The sequence below is a fragment of the Nicotiana tabacum genome, chromosome 3 (genome assembly GCF_000715075.1).
Source record: "Nicotiana tabacum cultivar K326 chromosome 3, ASM71507v2, whole genome shotgun sequence".
NCBI lineage: Eukaryota > Viridiplantae > Streptophyta > Magnoliopsida > Solanales > Solanaceae > Nicotiana > Nicotiana tabacum.
In genome coordinates, this window is record NC_134082.1 from 99125125 (window position 1) to 99145147 (window position 20023).

Genomic DNA, 20023 nt, shown 5'->3' on the forward strand with positions numbered 1-20023 from the left:
CCGGTCAGCATGCAAGTCTGCGTCAAATAAATGCATAAAACAAACAGGATGCAGCAGGATGATCTTTTCATTTCAGGTTGCTTGTCCTAGACGGACCCAACCCCTGTGTTGAGTCCCCTAAGTTAAGTGCACATGATGCAAATAAGCGTTCCTACTAGGGATCTGGCATGAGGTTTTGTTATACTAGGTTTATCCTGGGTGTTTGTTCTAGACCTGGCTTACCCGAGCGGACAACTCGAGCCGAGGATAGGAACTGCGTACCGGTAACCAAAAGATCATCCGGTTTTGCAACTCCTCTGAATCCTCGTTCTATTTTGGGATATGACACTAACAGAAAGAAGTCACGACCAGCGTGCACTCCTCAAGAGAGAGGAGAGAAGGATTTCGTAGCAGTTTATATATACAGTTCAGATAATATCAAAGCGGTAAGAGAAACATTTTGCACATTTAGGCTAAAACATGTAATAAAATCAGATAATAAATAAAGCCAAATAATAACAATTATTCTAAGCTCGAATTCTTGAACCCTGAACCAGAGATTCTGGGTTCGGTCCCCAGCAGAGTCGCCAGAGCTGTCATACCTCCTTTTTACCTGCGGGGGCGTAAAAGGGAGTTTTTCCAATTAAGGGACAATCAAAACGGGATTTTATTTAAAGATTCAGAGTCGCCACTTGGGAGATTTGTGGTGTCCCAAGTCACCGGTTGAATCCCGAATCGAGGAAAAGAATGACTCTGTTTAACAGTTTGCGCACCAGAAATCCGGATAAGGAATTCTGTTAACCCGGAGAAGGTGTTAGGCATTCCCGAGTTCCGTGGTTCTAGCACGGTCGCTCAACTGTTATATTCGGCTTGATTATCTGATTTTATACAAATATGAACTTATGTGCAAATTTTAACTGTTTACCGCTTTTGTTATTATTTATTCAAAGAATTGCAACGTCGTGAGAATACATCTCGAATTGCGCCACATAAATGTACCCTCAATTTTCGATACGTTCCAACTTTGTTGAGATTTGGATTTGGGTCACATAAATGTGCACCCGAGTTTAGGAAGATAACATTATTAAATACGCGCCTAAAGATACTAACACGTTGTTATTTTGAGAAAAGCCGTAAAGTTCGCCATGCGGCCTGTCTCGAAATCTAAGAATTTAAAATACCTGTCCGTTGAGGGCCCCGCAGTTTGTGTACTCTTGTTTGTCGAGGCTCGTCTCATTCATTATTTTTAAAGGAATTTGCAACGTTATGGAAATGTATCACAAACCACGTCACAATCAATGTACCCGTGATTAACGACTCATTTCGACTTTGTTGAGATTTGGATTTGGGTCACATAAATGTGCACCCGAGTTTAAGAAAGTAAATTATTAAAAGTACGCGTCTAACAGTGACTAACGCATTATTACTTTTGGGAAAAAGGCCGTGAAATTCGCTAAGCGGCCGATCCCGAGTTCTAAGTCATTAATATATATACAATCATGAGGGCCCCGCAATCGGTGAGTTTTACGAGGCGAGGCTCATCTCGTTTATTTTGAAAAGACAATCCTAAAGTGACTACATTTTCTATTAAGTTCGTCTCTAAAATAAAAGAGAAGAGGTCCTAATTAGGTACATGTTTATAAGCTCGTGCCTCTTATTGTTTATTAGATTAAGACAAATGCAAACGGAAAATTGCAACAGAGCTTACTCAAGGGAGATTGTATCGTTCCTTATTCTATTAGTTAATAACACTAAAGTTTAGATTATGAATAGAACACGAGGTTGACACCAGTAACATCAAAACAAACTAACTATTCTTTAATTAATTTAAACTAACATTATTAGATGAATTGAACTATTGGAATTAACTATGTGCAATACAAAGCCATTTTTTTAACTCTTTTTACGACTTGTCGAAGAAATGCGTCAATGCTTAAAAACTGACATCAGGCCAACATCAATCACTAACATTTGAGAATATTAGTTACTATCATTATTCACATTGCTATTTAAAATGATGTTGCTTACTCAAGCGAACTCGCAATTTCAGAACTAACCCTATTAAACCAACATGCTGATTTCCATGAACTATTTGAACCTATTTCGTAGCATAACCTATTTGAAACTATTACACGACTAGTGAAAAAAGAATTAACTACACTATTTCATAACTAGTAATCACAAACTAAGATTAATTACAATTGATATTCACATGTTTGTAGAAATAGATTCAACAGTCCAGTTTATGCATTCCAAAATCATTCTAATACATGTTATGCGATATCAAGTGAACTACTGCTTATACATTAAATTAAACACAAAGAAAGAGGAGACATTCAGAAATTCATTCCAACAACTCTTTACTGCCTTTCCATTAAATTTGAGAGCTTTAGAACATGTATCTGGATAATGGAAATATAAGAAGATGAAGGAGCAGTCAACAACAGTAGTAACACAACAAAACAACCGCAACCCAACAGCAGCAGTTCAAACCAAATTCGAGGCTCAGAAAAATTTGAAGAAAACCAAACAAGCTCGATAGAACAGCCCCAAAAGTTTGTAAAAGACTAAACAACAACAAACAACATCACCACAAACAGATTCAACCACGCATGTATTAAACCCAAAACTGAACTCGTGGACCACTTAACCAATTAAGCATTCAAAAAGAAATCAGGTTCACTGTCACGAATTCGAGTTATTCCTACGGATGCAATGAAAAACCTTCTCTTCTTTTTTGTTTTCCTCTTTTTAAACTCTCCAGCACTCTTTTAAGATTTTCAGAATCTTTTTTCTCCTCCCCTCATGTCTCTACTGATCTCTATATTTATCCCAAAACCTTCAACCCTTTCCACCCCTTTTCTTGTGTTTTGCTCCCCTTATTTATAGCCAAAAACTCCATTAACTTTATCTGCCTTGAAACACTTAAATTAATCCGAAAATGTTCTCCCCACACTTACATGCTTGGTTCCCCATTACTATATGTTTTGTCCTCTTTTTAATTCACTTGTTCCCCACTACTACATGTCTTTTCTTTATTTAATTCTCTTATTCCCCACTACTACATGTTTTGTCCCCCACTATATTAAACAATGCATTATTGCCCACTACCATATGTCTTGTCCCCCCACTATGTATTAACTAATGTATTAATTCCCACCATCATATGTTTTGTCTCCCACTAGGTATTATTTTAATATTATTAATGCCTAGTGGACGGAACACTCAAATTAATCATTTTTTAAGACTCATTTCCCATATTACCCCTAAAATTACCATTCTACCCCATCCCCTTTGATCTGTATTACAAACCATATCAGCTATAATCAATTCATCTAATCAATTATCCAATTAATAATCAAACTCTAAATAAACAAACTCGCCAAACAAACTCTTAATAGACAACGTTCATGAATTAACAACAGAGTCAGATTCATATCAGAACAAACTTAACGGAACAAGCGAGTAGATTTCAATCACTAAACTTGAGCATCAATCGAACTCAAAATAGTAGGAAAGTCGTCAAAACGCACACATACACAATTTCAACGAATATGCAGTAGGAATATCATGCGAAAATTTTATCAAACATGAAACCACATATTAAAACTAAACTAAAGAAAAAGCAACAAAAATCTGTACACGAACTATGGTTGACCTTTATGCTAACGATCCGACATCGAACAATGTTGAACTTCCGATGAAACACAACTTCGTTCGCAACACTGTTTCGACGCTTGACTAACAGACACGGACTCGAACGGAACCTCGACGTACTACCTCGACGTATGACTGAGCATGACCTCGGATGGATGGTGTTTGGAGACGGCTTGGGATACGACTATTTCAGGTCGTGGGGGAGCTGGGGTGGTAACAATGGTGAGGCTAGTTGGTTTCGTCGCCAACTTGGTGGTTCGCCAACGGACTGTGTGTGTGCATGTGACGGAGCTGCTGGTCGTGAGGGTGTTGAAGACAAAGCTCAGGCGTGGTGGTTTGGAGAGGGACATGTTCATGGTGGGGCTGGACGTTGGGTTATGGTGGTTCGTCGACGGGAATGGAGGGGTGGGGCTGTTTCAGGTGGTCGACGGACTGTGTGTGTGCGTGTTGAGCAGTGACTGACGAAGAAGAAGAAGCAACAACCATGGCGGACTGGCTGGAGCTCGCGCCTGGAGGGTCGTTGGGCTGTAGGATGGCGACGGGAGGCTGGTTGGGTGCGTCGCTGGTTTGGTGGGTGAAGGCGATGAGGGCTGCCATGGGGGGGTGGTCGTTTGGACGAAGACGGAGAAAAAGACAGCCATGGAGGTGAGGGAAAAGGGGGGGTTGGAGAAGATGAAAGGAGAGAGGGGCGGGTGGTTTAGGGTTTTCTTTTGGTTAGGGGATGAAAAAATGAAAAATAGAAAATGGGGGTTTGGGGTTAAATTTGATTTGCGTGAATAGCCCCTTTTTAGCAACTTCACGTCGACTCCACCAATTTGGTAGCTTGGTACTGTAGCATACGGCACTGTAGCATACGACACTGTAGCATGTCACTGTAGCAGACGTTAGCTTTTGAAGACTTCAGGCTTGCTTCCCAAAGCACATGCCTTCCTCTTGCATGTGCCCATTCTTTCTCCAAGGAGCATGTTGTGATTCTTCCAAGGATCATGCTTTGAGGCTTGTGTATACCAAGATTGGGAGATGATCCATGTATTAAAAATTGTACCAACTCCTCCCCCCAATGTTAGCTTTTTTAAAATTCCAATAGGGCCTTGTTTGTCCAGACCATTCAGCCGATTTCCAGTGGACTCCAATCCTCCTTCCCATATTTTATCATAGTCGTGCAAATTAATACTAGTATGGGATTTATTTAATGCTCATTTGACTCTTCGAAATCCGGCCAACTCCACATGTAGCATGCTTCCTTCTCGATCATCAACAATTTGCAGATTCCAAGCTTGCAAACTCATGTGATGGTGTGAGCACCCGGTGGGGTGTGGTTCTTTGGTGAAGAAAATGCCCAATCCGATTTTCTTCTTCTTTTATTTCCATTGCTTTTTTTTTTCTTAAAATAAAACTAAAATTCTAAAAAATTTAAGTTAACCTATAGAACTAAATTAATTTATAAAAGTACTAATTAACTCTTAACAATTAAGACACAATTACATAGCAATTAACGATAAAATCACACAATTTGGACATTAAATGCTAAAACTACGACGTACATTATTTTTATGATTTTTGTTCTTGTAAAACAAACTTAATTGCTCCTAATTGTAGAATTAAATCTTAAATGCAAATGCGACATATTTTGTATTTTTTATTAATCTAATAAATAAACATGCACAGACAAATACAAATAATTATCCAAAAATGCCGCGAAAATTCTCAAAATTGCGCACAAAGGAAAATTATTTTATTTTAAATTTTTGGGAGTAATTCTCACATAGGGCAAAAATTACGTGCTCATATCACATCTTCTTCTTCTTTGAGTTTCAATCTGAAATTCAGCCAAAACCAAGTCTAATCTTCAATAAAACCCCTCAAAATTGAGATATAAACTCCAAACCATATTCCCAATTATTTACAACAACACCCAATTCAAATAAATAATGATTTTTAAAAACCCAAATTTGAATTCAAAGCTTCAAAGCTTTTTAATGGCTGTCAATGGTGGAATTGCTGCTCTCTTTTCCTTCCCTCTTATATTACTGAAGGAACCCGAAATCATAACCATCAAATCGACCAGGCTTGTGCTCATCTTCCCCGGGCACAAAAACATTGGGACAAGATTGCAGAGGTGCCGACAGTGCCTTGGCTATGGAAGAAATAATGGGATTTTGATACAAAAATCATGGGTGTGGGAGGGAAACGTGGGTGAAGGTGTGAGAATTGGAGAGAGAAACGTGGAGGGGGGGGGGGTATTAGAAGGAATATAAAAACCACGAATGGTATATAATTGGTAATTAAGTATACTAAATATAATTATATCAAACCTTAAACATTGAGGGTAATATAATTTCCTATATGGCATAGGAATGTAAAAATTCCTTGAATAATTGACTCCATCATTTTTGGTTCATTAAAATTAATACAGGAAAATGACATTGTGTATCCGCTCTCAAAATAATAATCGAAATATTTATTTATATCTATATAATATTAAAAGGACGAAGGCCCTTAGAGAAATGTTGTTTGTCTTTTTTACCCCTTTAAAATAGAATTCACATAGGACAAAATTGTAATTTAGTTACTTTCTAATATTTAGGATTTTAAAATCAACTAAAATTTTGGTTGTTAAATTTTTCCTTATTTGAAGTATGTACAAATCATAATACTTGGGAATTTAAAATCGATTAAACTCTACATTACATAAACTCTTTTCCTTATTTGAACAATATAGCATAAGTATAATATATTTCTTTTTTGGGTGCGAATAAGTATAATATATTTCACGTTAGTCTCACTTATATTTAGGAGGTTAAAATCAATTATATTTTAATTTTAGTTCATTGCAGAAACAAGCTATTTACAAATACATATTCACACTTCTATAAAAGTTTAACATGATTCTATTTTTAATACTGGACGTAAATAATCAGTATCTATTAGTTTCAAAGTCAAAGTTATGCTAACCAAATTATATTTCGAAGTAAAAGTTCTCACCATCTCTGCTAAGAAATTTTATGTAATTTTACTATTAAAGTTATTGTCCAAAATATTATCAACTCAATCATTCAGAAATACTATACAATATAGTAAAGTGAAAGAAGAGCTAGCATTTTTTAACGATTTTTATCAGAATTAAAAAGAGAGAAAAACAAATATCTACTCCACGTTCATTTTACACTTATCTCAAACAATATTACAAATCACAATGACTTCATGTCACACCCCAACCTCGGGAGACGCGACTGACGCTCAATCGAGTGAACCCGACCAAACAAGCCTTTTTGACACCTTCTACCCAACTCAATATGATCAAGAAACCATACTTTCATTTAAACTAAACAGTAAGAAAGATCATTCATACAACATCGCTAGTTCATTTTCTATTATAACCCTTAAACCATAGTTATGTTTCCAAAATATTATGCAGTTACAGTTTAGAGGAAATGAGAGTTTAGAATTATAACGTAGTCTAGTGACCCATCCAATACCCGAACATAACCCACACAAACGTTTACGGTGCCTCTAAGGATGCAAAAGACAGTTATGATAACGCCGGCAACAAGGCCCCCGCTATACCTCAAAAGTGAAAATTTTATAACAAAACGTGTACAACATAACCCCTGAAGGAAAGGGGCTCACCAAGACTTCTGAGAGGAGGTTACTCTGCTACCTGCGATCGGCACTGTTTGCTTTAGAATCACCTACATTCATTCAAAAATGTAGCGCCCCCGACAAAAGGGACGTTAGTACCATGGAATAGTACTAGTATGTATAACTAAACACCATCTTGTTAGAAAGAACAACCATACAAGAGTAAAGAAATCATAAGGACTAACAAAGCTTCAAACAATCACCACGTTATCAAATAAAAGGTCCACATAGCTTTCACATATTTTTCATAACTTTAGGTTGGGGCATTCCATATTGTTGCATCATCATTCATAGTACCACCGCTTTCCTTGTGCGGAGTCCGATCACGGACCGATCGGCTAAGCTGCCTCATTTGAGACATATACCTCAATCACTATTTCATTCCCACTTTCTGGTTTCAATATCAATACAAATACCACCATGTGTGTAGCATGACATCCGATCACGGCCCAATCGGCTAGACCGTCTTACCAAGACGTTACCCTTGTCCATTAATCATCTTATTTCCATTTTTGCTTCACACGTATTAGTTCGTTGGCACTTGGGGGGACAATTACCACATCATACTTGGCACTAGGCCACACTTCATAACTCGCGTTTCACATTATTCCTATTTTCAATATTAACATTGCCATTTGAGATCATAGACACATACATGAGCAATTCAAGTTGTAAGCATGGAGAGAATTTCACATAGTGTGGCATAACAATCTCAATTTAAACTTGACTTCGAATCGAGGCATTTTAGCACATAGTTCGCATCTTTCACACATTCTCAATTTATCAAGGATAGCATATTGTGCACATTGAAACACACCTTCCACATATAATCTAGCAACACCAATTCACTTGAAATAACAAGCACCACATCTATAAATTTTCAGACTTACAACATTTATATGGACACCATGGGAGCTCAATTTCTAAGAAGAGGGGTTTTTAGCCATACATACCTCAATAGAGCTTTCCTTAAATTCTTACAATAATTCTGGAACTCCTAGCAACTTCAATCTCTTTTATGAGAATTACAGATTGAACCAAGAATTAGAGACATGATTAAGATTCTAGCTCATTTGAGTATATTATCAAGTACTAAGTGTGCATTGTGATTTTAGGACCCTTTTGTGAGAGATTTTTATCATCTTATACCCCAATTGCTATCTTTTTTAACTCACAATCTCCCCATACCTTATTATCATTTATGCATGTGAGATAATCAATCATTATACCCATGAACCTACTTGTTAATCACTTATTTTAATAGAAATTTCGAAATCGTAGATTAGGGCACAAGTTCTTACCTCTTAGGATGAAGGCCTAGCAAATTTTACTTGAAAGTCTTCAAAGATTTGGGCAAGGATTGTAGTGATTTGGTGAGAGTTAGTTTCTCCCTCTAGGACTCCCTCTCTCACTCTATTTGCAGTAAAATAGCATAAAATGGGTCTAATGGGTTGCTTTTAATGGGATGAGGTCGGGTTTTAAAAGTTAAAAAATAGGAGCCCTCACACAATCTGCGATCGCATAATTAACATGTGGCCCGCAAAAGGGACCGCAAAATTTCCCCCAAAACATGAGCAAACTGTCCAGGTATGCGACAAGAATGTGGTCTGCACACCTGATTTGTGATCGCATAATGCACCGCAAAACTGCCCCTAGCAAAATTCCAAGGAGATTATGCGATGACTATGCGGCCCGCATATTGATTATGCAATCACATAATTGGCCGCATAGTGACCTTAAAATTAACCATCAAACTTCCTCACTCTGCGACGACTATGCGGTTTGCATAGCTATTATGCGACCGCATAATGGGCCGCAAAAATGTGTTCTTCTGAAAAATATTATTCCTTAACTCTTTAATGCATAGATCAATCCAAAGGGTCCGAACCGAGGCTCGCAAGCTCGCCGTAAAGAATTTTACAAAATTTTAACACATATTCCTAACTTAGCACTACGAGATCTCGGGTTTTGAGCAAAATTTTTTACGGGACCTTACACTTCGTTATATGCCATTGTATAATTATTATTATTTTGGCGAAGAATAACTCTCACGAATGGAATGTATATGCAGTTTATGCTGCAACTACTAGATCGTTATGGATTATCTATATCTATATAATAATAGTGTTTTTGTAAAATAAATTTCACGTCGAACAAAATTTCATGTAATTATTTTCTCATATTTAAGACTTAATATTAACAAAAATGTTGCTTATGAAATCTTTTTGTATGTATTATATAAAAATCGAAATATTTTGGACTTCAAAATCAAGAAGTTGAAAGATAGATGGTTTTGGAAAATATTATTTTCATATCCAAAAACAAAATTATATATAAGTCTATTTAAGAATCCTTATTCCAACTATGTGGATTCTAAAAATAGCTAAGATTTTTTCCTATATAGATTATTTTATCATTTGAATAATATAACATAACTATAATTCATTTGGTATTATATTTTAACAATTTTAATTTAGTACACAAACAACACACTTCTCTTCATCGAATTGTTAGTATACTATCTATAAACTACACTCGCCAATATATAAATAATTAAGAATATAAAAGAGGAAGAGAGATGAACATAGAGAGAGACAGGAAGAAAGACGGGAATCACATCACTTCGATAAGTGACAACGTCAAAAATCACAATAAAAATATTTCTTCCTTCGTACAAGCTAAATGAGATTAATATTCAATATCTTTAGAAATGTATACTTTTAATTTAATTTTTATTTTTGTATCCAAATACATTGTGTATTCATTGATATAAGTTACACACGCAAAACACATGTCTGAAGACTAAAACGAAGCTTTATAAATTGAAATATGATAACTTACGAAATTGAAATTATAAAATTATATAACTGGAATAATTTTAACTTCAATATATTTACTGAAAAGATTGAGTATTTCTACGGGGCATAATTTCTTCTTTTATTGAGTTAGCTAAATAGGATCGATAATCATCATCTTCTAAAACTTATACTTTTTCTTAAACTTTTATATTATAATTTTAATATAATATTATGAGTTTTTTTAAAAAAAATATTATACTTATTGAATAGGGCACACGCGTAACTCGCGTATCTTAAGACTAGTATATATATATATATACTATTTCTATATGTTCTATACCAAAAATATACAAATTTTATACATTTTTATAACTACCAAATATAACTAGTTTGGGCGCGAGCCGAAAGTATCTTTGCCCTAGACTCCGAGAGACTATTAAAAATGTTGTATTATAAAGATTCAAAAAATAATTGCATGTGACCATACATGTCTTTTCAACAGATACTAAACAATTTAAATTTTTTGTTAATTTCTTACAAATTTAAACACAGGCTTTTAATTTGAAGAATATTTCGAAGCTCAAAAATTGAAAAACAATTTTTTTTTTTCCTTTTAGAGAAAGAGAAAACACGTTTGGTTGTTTATTTTTGAGAACGAAATTCTCTCGCTAGAATGATGAAAAGAAAATTAAAAGAGCCAACCGCAAAGGGGTTTTAGGGCCGAGTTCACTTCAAAGTTCAAACCCCAAATCCCAAACCCCACCCACCCTCTACCCCCACCCCGACCCCCACCCCCACCCCGGTCTTCTGTCCTACCTACGCTTGCCCCTCTCGTGTTTTCTTCTTCCTCTTCAGCCTCTCTAGGTGCAGAGACCTTCTTCATTTTCTTGAACCTTAGCCTAAGATTCTTGAATTTAAACCCAAAATGATCATTTCCAGAAGTTTTTTTGTTCTCTCCACTTCGTGAGAATCTGAGTTGACTAAGGCATGCCCTTTAACATCCTTATAAAAAAGGCATGCCCTTTAACACTTTCACTACCAAACAGTTCATCAGCTCAAACCTAATCCCATGTAAGTCTTTCTCTAACTTCACCATTTACCACTTCTTTTCAGCTCTTTCCAACCCCTCTCATACTGACCATGAAATAGAAGCTGCCCCTTCTGATAGTTCTTTTAAACTTTCCCCAAATCCCAAGTTGGGTTCTCCTGAAACTGACATAAAAATTCCCCCTTTTGATAATTCATCTAATTTTTCCTCAAAACTCAAGTTGGGCTCTTGTGAAACTGAAATAAATTTGCCCCCTTTTGATAGTTCATTTAAAGTTGCACCTACACCCAAGTTGGGTTCTTGTGAAACTGAAATGAAAATGCCCCCTTTTGATAATTCATTTAAATTTGCCCCAAAACCCATGTTGGGTTCTTGTGAAACTGAAATGGAAATACCAATTTCAGATAAGTTATTCAAAGAGGCCCCAAAGTTAGGTTCTTTCAAAATGGGTGATTCTACATTCTATTCCCTTGTTGAGAAATATGCTAGTTCTGGGGACTTCGGGTCTTTGGAGATGGTTTTTGATAGAATGAAGCGCGAAAAAAGAGTCTCTATTGAGAAGAGTTTTATCTTAGTGTTTAGAGCTTATGGAAAAGCCCGTTTGCCCGAAAAAGCTGTCGAATTGTTTGATAGAATGGTGGATGAGTTTCAATGTAAACGAACCGTGAAGTCGTTTAATTCTGTTCTTAATGTGATAGTTCAGGCAGGCTTATATCGTCGTGCATTAGATTTTTATGCTCGTGTTATAAATAATAGTAACATTATGCCGAATGGGCTTTCTTTTAATTTAGTTATGAAGACTATGTGCAAGCTTCGGATGGTTGATAGAGCTATGGAGGTGTTCAGAGAAATGCCTTCTTGGAAATGCGAGCCGGATGTTTATACGTATTGCACTTTGATGGATGGCTTGTGCAAGGATGACCGGATTGATGAGGCGGTTATTCTTTTGGATGAAATGCAGATAGAGGGATGTTTTCCTGTTCCAGTAACATTTAATGTGTTGATTAATGGGCTTTGCAAGAAAGGTGACTTGGCTCGAGCTGCAAAGCTTTTGGATAACATGTTTCTTAAAGGGTGTGTCCCCAATGAAGTGACTTATAACACGCTTATACATGGTTTGTGCCTCAAAGGTAAGTTGGAGAAAGCTGTTAGTTTATTGGATAGAATGGTGTCAAATAAGTATGTCCCGACTGATGTAACCTATGGAACTATTATCAATGGGTTCATTAAGCAAGGAAGAGCAAGTGACGGCGTGCAGATCTTGTTGGCAATGCAGGAGAAAGGACATCTGGCAAATGAATATGTCTACTCAGCGCTAGTTAGTGGGCTGTTTAAAGAGGGAAAACCTGAAGAGGCGTTAAAAATATGGACGGAAATGATAGAAAAGGGAGTGAAGCCTAATACAGTTGTTTATTCTGCTTTTATAGATGGCTTGTGTCAAGAAGGCAGACCTGACGAAGCTAAGGAGATCCTTTCTGAGATGATTAAAATGGGTTGCACTCCCAATGCCTACACTCACTGCTCTCTAATGAAAGGGTACTTTAAAACCGGTGACAGCAACAAGGCTATATTTGTATGGAAAGAAATGGCGACCAGTGGTATCACATGTAATGAAATCTGTTACAGTGTACTCATCCACGGACTGTGTCAAGACGGGAAGCTCAAAGAGGCTATGATGATGTGGAAGCAAATGTTAGGCAAAGGATTGGTCCCTGATGCCGTGGCTTATAGTTCAATGATTCACGGCCTTTGCAATGCTGGGTCTGTGGATCAGGGATTGAGACTTTTCAATGAGATGCTATGTAGAGGATCTGAGTCTCAGCCTGATGTAATAGCATATAACATAATTCTTAATGCTTTATGCAAGGTGGATAGAGTTTCTCTAGCAATTGATCTTTTGAATACTATGTTGGATCAAGGTTGTGATCCTGACGCAGTTACATGTAATATTTTCTTGAAAACTTTAAATGAAAAAGAAAATGTATCCCGAGATGGGGAAGACTTCCTGGATAAGCTGGTGCTGAAACTGTACAGGCGACAGAGAATTGTAGGAGCTTCAAGAATTATAGAAGTGATGCTTCAAAATTTTCTTTATCCCAAGTCCTCTACTTGGGAAATGATTATTCGAGAACTCTGCAAACCAAAGAAGGTTCAAGGAGCTATTAACAAGTGTTGGAGTGACCTTTTCATCTGATATTAGAGGTTAGATATTTTCTTTTTTTTTTGGTTGCAAAATGCAATATCCTGAAACTTTGTTTCCCATGGGCACATTGCTCCTAGGGGACAAAAGAGGACACAGACGTGAGATTCTTTCACAAGATCCATTCTGTATATTTCAGCAATTATACAATGAGGGGATAACTGCTTATTTCCAAACAGACACTTGCATCCATAATTTTACATTCTGCTTTTCTTTTAGTTTGAATGCATGTCAGTTGAACATGTAAGCAACAAAAAATGACATATTTTATCGGTTACTTCGGCAAAGCTCTTAAATGGATACAGAACGTTGCAATTATCTTAATCTAGGATAGATAAGTTGTTAGGATACTAAAAAGAAAGCAAAATGTCATTGAATATTTTGTTCTTCACTTTCTTACGATATGCTAGATTTGAATCTAAAAGTTCTAATCTATAAATTTGTTACATGTCTGTTTTTACGACACTTCAATACCTCTGGTCATGCCTGATCATTTTGGTGAGTCTAAAACGAGTTCATTTTTAGGTTATTCTTTTATAGTTGTTTACATTTCTTACTTACCTTTTGCTTCCTCTTTGTTTCAATTTCTATCAAGATGGTTGTTTAAATCCTAATTCAGATTCATATAAGTTATTTTCAAGTTGTGTATTATAATGTTAAATTATGAGAGTTTGTTGTTGTATATGGCTTATGAAAATAAGTTCAAATTTTTGTTTGCTTATTTCTTCTTGATATGATATTCCCTGTGGTCGGAGACAGCGGCAATAGCAGGGGTTATCAATTTCCAGTGTACATGCTGATGCCAAATCTTTGGAGTTTTCCTGAAAAGAAGTCAGCATAAAAAATCGACGCAGTTTCTTTTCTTAACAACTTTTTTTTGGGACTTAAAATAAGCTGTAATATTTGTACTTAACCGATAATGATAGCAGAAGGACACTGCTTTAAGATATTAAAAAAGGATATTTGAGCGTGTGCGCTTTCTCTGAAAGCATTCCTTTTATATAGAGGTTGGTGCTTATCGTAGACAAGTTCTTATTTGGAATTGCAAGAGATACGAACAGTTTTGATGTTAAAACCAGCATTTTATTAATTTTAAAATGTTCAAATTTCCTCTAGAAATGGTGCTACAAAAGAACACCAGAACATTTATCTTAAGGACAAAAGACAATCAGATAGAAGTCGTCAAACAAAGAATAGTTGTTACAGTGTGACTACTACTGAGCTGAAGCTACTAGGTATTAATTAGTTGAATTTATAATATTGTACTACCGTCCTGCAAGTCTCTCTTCTGCGCGATTTCCTCTGGCATTGCTCTCTCAACCATTCCATCTCAAGCTAAAAGTGCTCTCTGTACTCACGTGAAGTAAATTTCTCTTCCTATATGCTGCGCTTCAGTGTGATTTGCATTTACTAGTTGTTTATATATTTGTTCCTGTAATAGCAGCACCCCTCCCCCCTAACTTTAGAAGCCAGATTTGCAATTTTTCTGATTATTTAAGTTGTTTAAGTTAGTAGGTGAATGCACAAACTAATATCTACTGTTCTTTTGATTGGTAAAGGAACTAAACGTATCTGCTGGTGCGTCTTGCATATGTAATTTTAATTTTCTTGTGGTACAACGATTAGAGTTATTATTTTTCGCAACTAACTTGGGATGACAATGGTGGGTGAAAGAGATATTGTGAGTGTGGTGGTTGCATATGAGAAGCTTGAAACTCAAGTTGAAAATGGTAGTGAGAACTCCACAGGGTCATCACATGTGCTTTCATGATGTGCAAGTGGTTGAAGCATGAAAAAGCAGTAGAAGATGACAAAATCTCGGTGGTTGCAGCTAGTGACATTACTGTTAGTCTAGTAATATTCATTTGAAAGTTTTCAAAATTCAGATGTTTCTCAGTTTCTGAATTCTTAAGCTTATTACCATTTTCTAGGTTCATTTATCCATCAAATACACTCTTTTTTTTATGGACATGAAGCTACATGATTTTCATTGGGATGATATGGATCCAACTTATTTTGGCTTTTATGAATGATCATTATGCAGAAATTGTAACTTTTGGGGGACATATTTTGTCAAGTGGCACTCGGATATGTGGCATGGAAGTTGGTGCCGAAGCTTCTGAGAAGCATTGCTCGGGTTTTAGAAAAGTTCAAGAAAATATGAAAATGATACAAACACTACTAGTTCCTTGAAGTGAGTGTTCAAATTTTTAATTTATCTTTAATCTTGATTTAGAATGTGTTTCCTATGTGCTGATGTTTATCTTCTTACTTTACATATTTTCCCTCCTGTAACGTTTATACTTTTACTCTATTTGTGGACTTGACTGTAGTTCAGATTCTTGAGAATGTACCTCTAACATGAGCTGTAGTTGACAGTTCTTATTATTCATAATGGTAGAATTGTGTGTGTTGCTATTTCTTTAGCAAATGACTTCATCTAACATAAATCTTATGGTTTCAGGAATAAGTGCGATTGGGACTCAAGTCCAAGATTTCTTGGTAGGTGTAAAAAAACTTATGACCTGGCTTTTTCCACGTCTTCTTCCGAGATCATTGACGACATTACCTTCTTTGGTTGATGAGCCATGTCATAAGTTGCATGGAGTCCAAAAAGAATATAATACATCAGCATTACAACCGTACATATGCCAAACCTTATAAATGCCTGAGCTCCTAATGATCCCATGAGAAACAAGTTTATCACAATTGAGAGGGATGGGAACCATGGAACCAGTGGGACTCCCCAGACTTTTGGTGTTCTTTCCTGTGGCAAAAGAACTGATATTGCCAAAGTTGCCAGGAACCAAAGGGGAACAGTTATCGTGTAGCCAAGCCAACCATTAGGGTTCAGTCCCCAGTAAGCAGAAGTCCCTATGGAAGATAGAATTATGACCAGTAAAAAAAAGGTTAGCTTCAAAAGATTCGTTCGGGGGGTGATACCTCTGACATAATATCTCCTCACAAGCAGAGCAACAGCCATCATCATCGATATAAGAAGGCTGCTTACAGATAACAAACTTGCCAAGGCATCCAAACTTGAAAAGAAGGCTATACAGGCACTTGCAAGTCTGATCAATAGAGTTGCATTTATGGGAGTTCCTGTCTTTGGGTGAACAAGAGCAAACCATGGCGGGATCATGTGAACTCGTGCGATATGAGTGGCGTAGCGTGCCTGCCCAATCGCTCCTACCAAAAGGACAGTGGTCATTCCCTTAAGAGCTCCGAGGGCTACCAGATATTTTGCCCATTTCATTCCCACGCTTTGAAATGCAACAGAGTAGGCGGCATTAGGGTCTATATCGGTATACTTCTGCATCATACTCAGTGAAAGTGCCATCAAGCAATATATCACGGTGATAATTGACATCGACCCTAGCAATCCTAGTGGTATATCTTTTGATGGATTTTTTGTTTCCTCTGCCATGGTTGCAATGTTGTCAAAACCCCCATATGCAAAATACACAATTGCTGCTGCAACAAAGATACCTTTGGCACCATGTGGCATAAAGGGTGTCAAGTTTGAGCTATCGGCATGAGCAAATCCAGCAACTATGACAAATAAAATTACCATCATATTTACTGCGGATGCTATCCAGTTGAAATATGAAGTTCTTCTAGTGCTGCTTATTGCAATTATTGATGTAATTACTAGAACTGCAGCAGCTATTGGATCTAATAAGTTGAACCCATCTGCGAGTTTTGTATGTATACGTAAAGAGTTTGGATGAAGGTTCAGGAGTGTTGTAAAGTAAGAAGTCCAGGCTCTTGCTACTGCTGCGCCTCCAGCAATGGATCCAAGAATTATGTTTCCTGCTGTGATAAAGGCCGCGAAATCTCCTAGTTCTACTCTGATGTACGCAAATGACCCTCCTGCTACAGGAATTTCTACCGCAAATTCTGTATAGCAGAATACAGAGAGCATTGCTGAAATGCCAGAAGCTACATAGGATAAAATTATAGCTGGTCCAGCATGCTCATGAGCTTCTTGGCCAGTGAGTACAAAGATGCCTGCTCCAATAACCGAGCCAAAGCCAAACCAGGTGAGGTCCCACCAACTAAGGCAATGTTTCATCTCGTTTTCACTTTGTTTCCTTAGCTCCTCAATCTCATCAGCGTCCTCAGAACGGCTTGCAACTCGGTCCTTGAATCTGGTAAATGTCTGTGATAGTGCTGATCGGTATGTGCTCCAATTCTGGAAAGACTCTTCTGGGAAGAAATCGTGTTTGCTCCATCTCCAGTAACTTCTTGGTTGAATCTCATCTTCCATTTCACCAACGGAGTCCATTACTGTTATATTCCTTTAGGACTTGTTAAACTGCTATAGAAGGCTAGTAATTACTAGCTCATATGGGATATCCATCAAACTGCTGTTTATAGGTTCATTTTCTTGATGGAGGGTCCCATATCTTCAATTATTGTTATTGATAAGGGTGACATTGGAACCTAGTGGTTACTGTCTAAACAAGAAGTTCTGCTAAATTTGTTATTTTTTGTTTTATGCCATATGGTCCTGGCAATTATAAAAATGGAGCCAATGGATAATTGGGCATGTGATGTATGATAGTTACTAGTTGAGTGAAATAGTTTGTATCTTCCTTGAAAACATCCACATTCTTTTTAAGCTCCCTTGGCCTAACGTGGAATACGTCTTATGTAAAAAGAGAGGGCCAATCTCAATTCATCAGCCTGCAGCTAGAAGGAGTAACAGGCTGGATTTTTTGTCCTATATCACTTGCAGTACTCCAGGATTTCGCTGATATTATTGGAATGACATCTACTTCCTCCCAGGGGCGGATCCACCCTTCTGGGTGGGGTGGTATGACACCCGCTCGGTTGGTAAAATTATTATCTATTTATGTATAAAAAAATTTAAATTAGGTTAAATATATGATCCTGCCACCCCCATCCGCAAACTAGACATAGGTGCCATGACTGGTAGACCTTTTTGAAAGCTTTTCTCTTGTGTGTAAAATTCATGTTCGAATTTATCTTGAACCTTGTCTGACTTTCCTTTTTCGTTGCGCTTTTTATTTCTTTTATCCCAGTCATTTTCCTTTTTGGCTACCTCCTAATTTCTTATTTGTTGTTTATTATTTTTATTTTTCCCCCTTTATTTATTCTATTACTTTATCTGTGATATTTAGCAAGAACACTCAAAAAAGAGCCTCCAAATTTTAAAATTTCATAATATAAACATTTCTCTTATTCTCAAATCTTTTAGTTTTCTTCTTTCAAAATAAAAAAAACTTGGGTTTTGATATTTAGATTGAGATCAATATTAATTTATAATTTTTTTTTATTATAACATGAAAATTTGTGTTATTTTATGATTGTTAAATACAATTTATATCTCTTTAGTAATAAATTATGATAAATATTTCGCAAGCATTATATTTATGATTTTAAGTTTTGAGATCTCGTAGTTTATCTAATTCTGCATTTACTTATGGGGTATAATTTATCTGTTGAAGATTTTTTTTTCCTTATTCTGATCAGTGGAGTTCCCTTATTAAAGATTTTATTTTACTTGTGCAAATTTATTTTTAGCATACAAAAAAACATAGTTCCCTGGTGAAAATATTGATTTTACTTGTATTATTAATAATAAAAGTGTGATTCCTTCTTTAAAATGTTAATTATTTTTGCTTCTTAATTCCTGAAATGTAATTTTTATACGACAATAATAACATATATACCCAATGAAATTCCATAAGTAGGGTCTGAAAAATTAATGTAATTTTTATATTTGCAAATAAAGTGCTTATTAAATTGCACGAATAAACTAAAAAATTGAACCGGACAAACGTTCCGAAAAAACTATATATTAGTAGTTATTATAAGATGTACATTAAAGGAAATTTTGGCACCCGCCACCTTTAAATCCTGGATCCGCCTCTGCTTCCTCCTCCTGAGGATTTACTAGTGTTACTTTTCATTATTGAGCTCACTCGGATACTGTATTATTATTATTATTATTATTATTATTATTTTTTATTTTTTTTTTGGACTGCAGATTTTGTTCTCTTCAAGAATAGCATCCTAGTTGCTTAATCTTTTGTGAAGCGTTCATATCTTTGTCCTAACTTAATAACTGATCTTAATCTGTAATTAATAAGGCACAGTTTGATACTTCAGAAAAGGAAAAAAAAAAAAACTTTTGTTAGTAGACATTTGAGATGTGCCAAACTTTGAATAAGTTAAGGGAAAATTAGATTGAAGATTTTGATGGGTAGCTTTTTTAGCATATCATGTCATACACCATCAGTTGTTATCTCCAAAAGCAGGAGGAGAAACAAAGATGACAGCCTTTGGGGACAGCGATAAAATCTGAATGATACCAGCTTCTGCTCAACTTACAACCTTTTGAAAAATCAAGTTAAATAGAAAATCATGGTTGGAGTAAAATTCCAAGGAAAAATATAGCAGAGAAACAGAAGGAAAAATATAGCAGAGCAATGTAACCACAGCTAATGAAGCATGAGATCAGTCCAAGCAACTTTTCTTTTTCTCTGGATTGTTAGGATCAGTCCTCGCAATGTAGGAGGACACTTCTACGAGTGCTGCGAAAAGAAGGAAAAAATAGCGCGTGCGCACGCATGCACACACACAGTAACAATAGCAATTCCTTCTTTAGAACCATTTATTAACATTAGGAGTGGCAAACGGACGAGTCAGGTCGGATATGGTTCGGGTCGG

At 36.3% G+C, this 20023-nt stretch overlaps 2 protein-coding genes across 3 annotated transcripts; one reads left to right on the forward strand and one right to left on the reverse strand.

The window, feature by feature from the left end:
• Nucleotides 1–10746: 10746 nt before the first annotated feature.
• Nucleotides 10747–17885, forward strand: LOC107800787 (uncharacterized). 2 transcript variants are annotated; one of them, XR_001651498.2, is made up of 3 exons: nt 10747–13326; nt 15369–15518; nt 15789–17885. XR_001651498.2 is itself a non-coding variant. In XM_016624026.2 (2 exons), exon 1 carries the CDS (start codon nt 11093–11095, stop codon nt 13316–13318), a length of 2226 nt encoding a protein of 741 aa, XP_016479512.1. In that variant the 5' UTR covers nt 10872–11092; the 3' UTR covers nt 13319–13326; nt 15789–15926. The 2 variants fall into 2 exon arrangements, 1 of the variants encoding a protein (XP_016479512.1); XM_016624026.2 differs by lacking the exon at nt 15369–15518 and having other exon boundaries at nt 10872–13326; nt 15789–15926.
• LOC107800798 (cationic amino acid transporter 5-like) lies at nt 15694–17612 on the reverse strand. The gene has a single exon (XM_075249676.1). It carries the CDS (start codon nt 17610–17612, stop codon nt 15843–15845), a length of 1770 nt encoding a protein of 589 aa, XP_075105777.1. The 3' UTR covers nt 15694–15842.
• Nucleotides 17886–20023: the final 2138 nt, after the last annotated feature.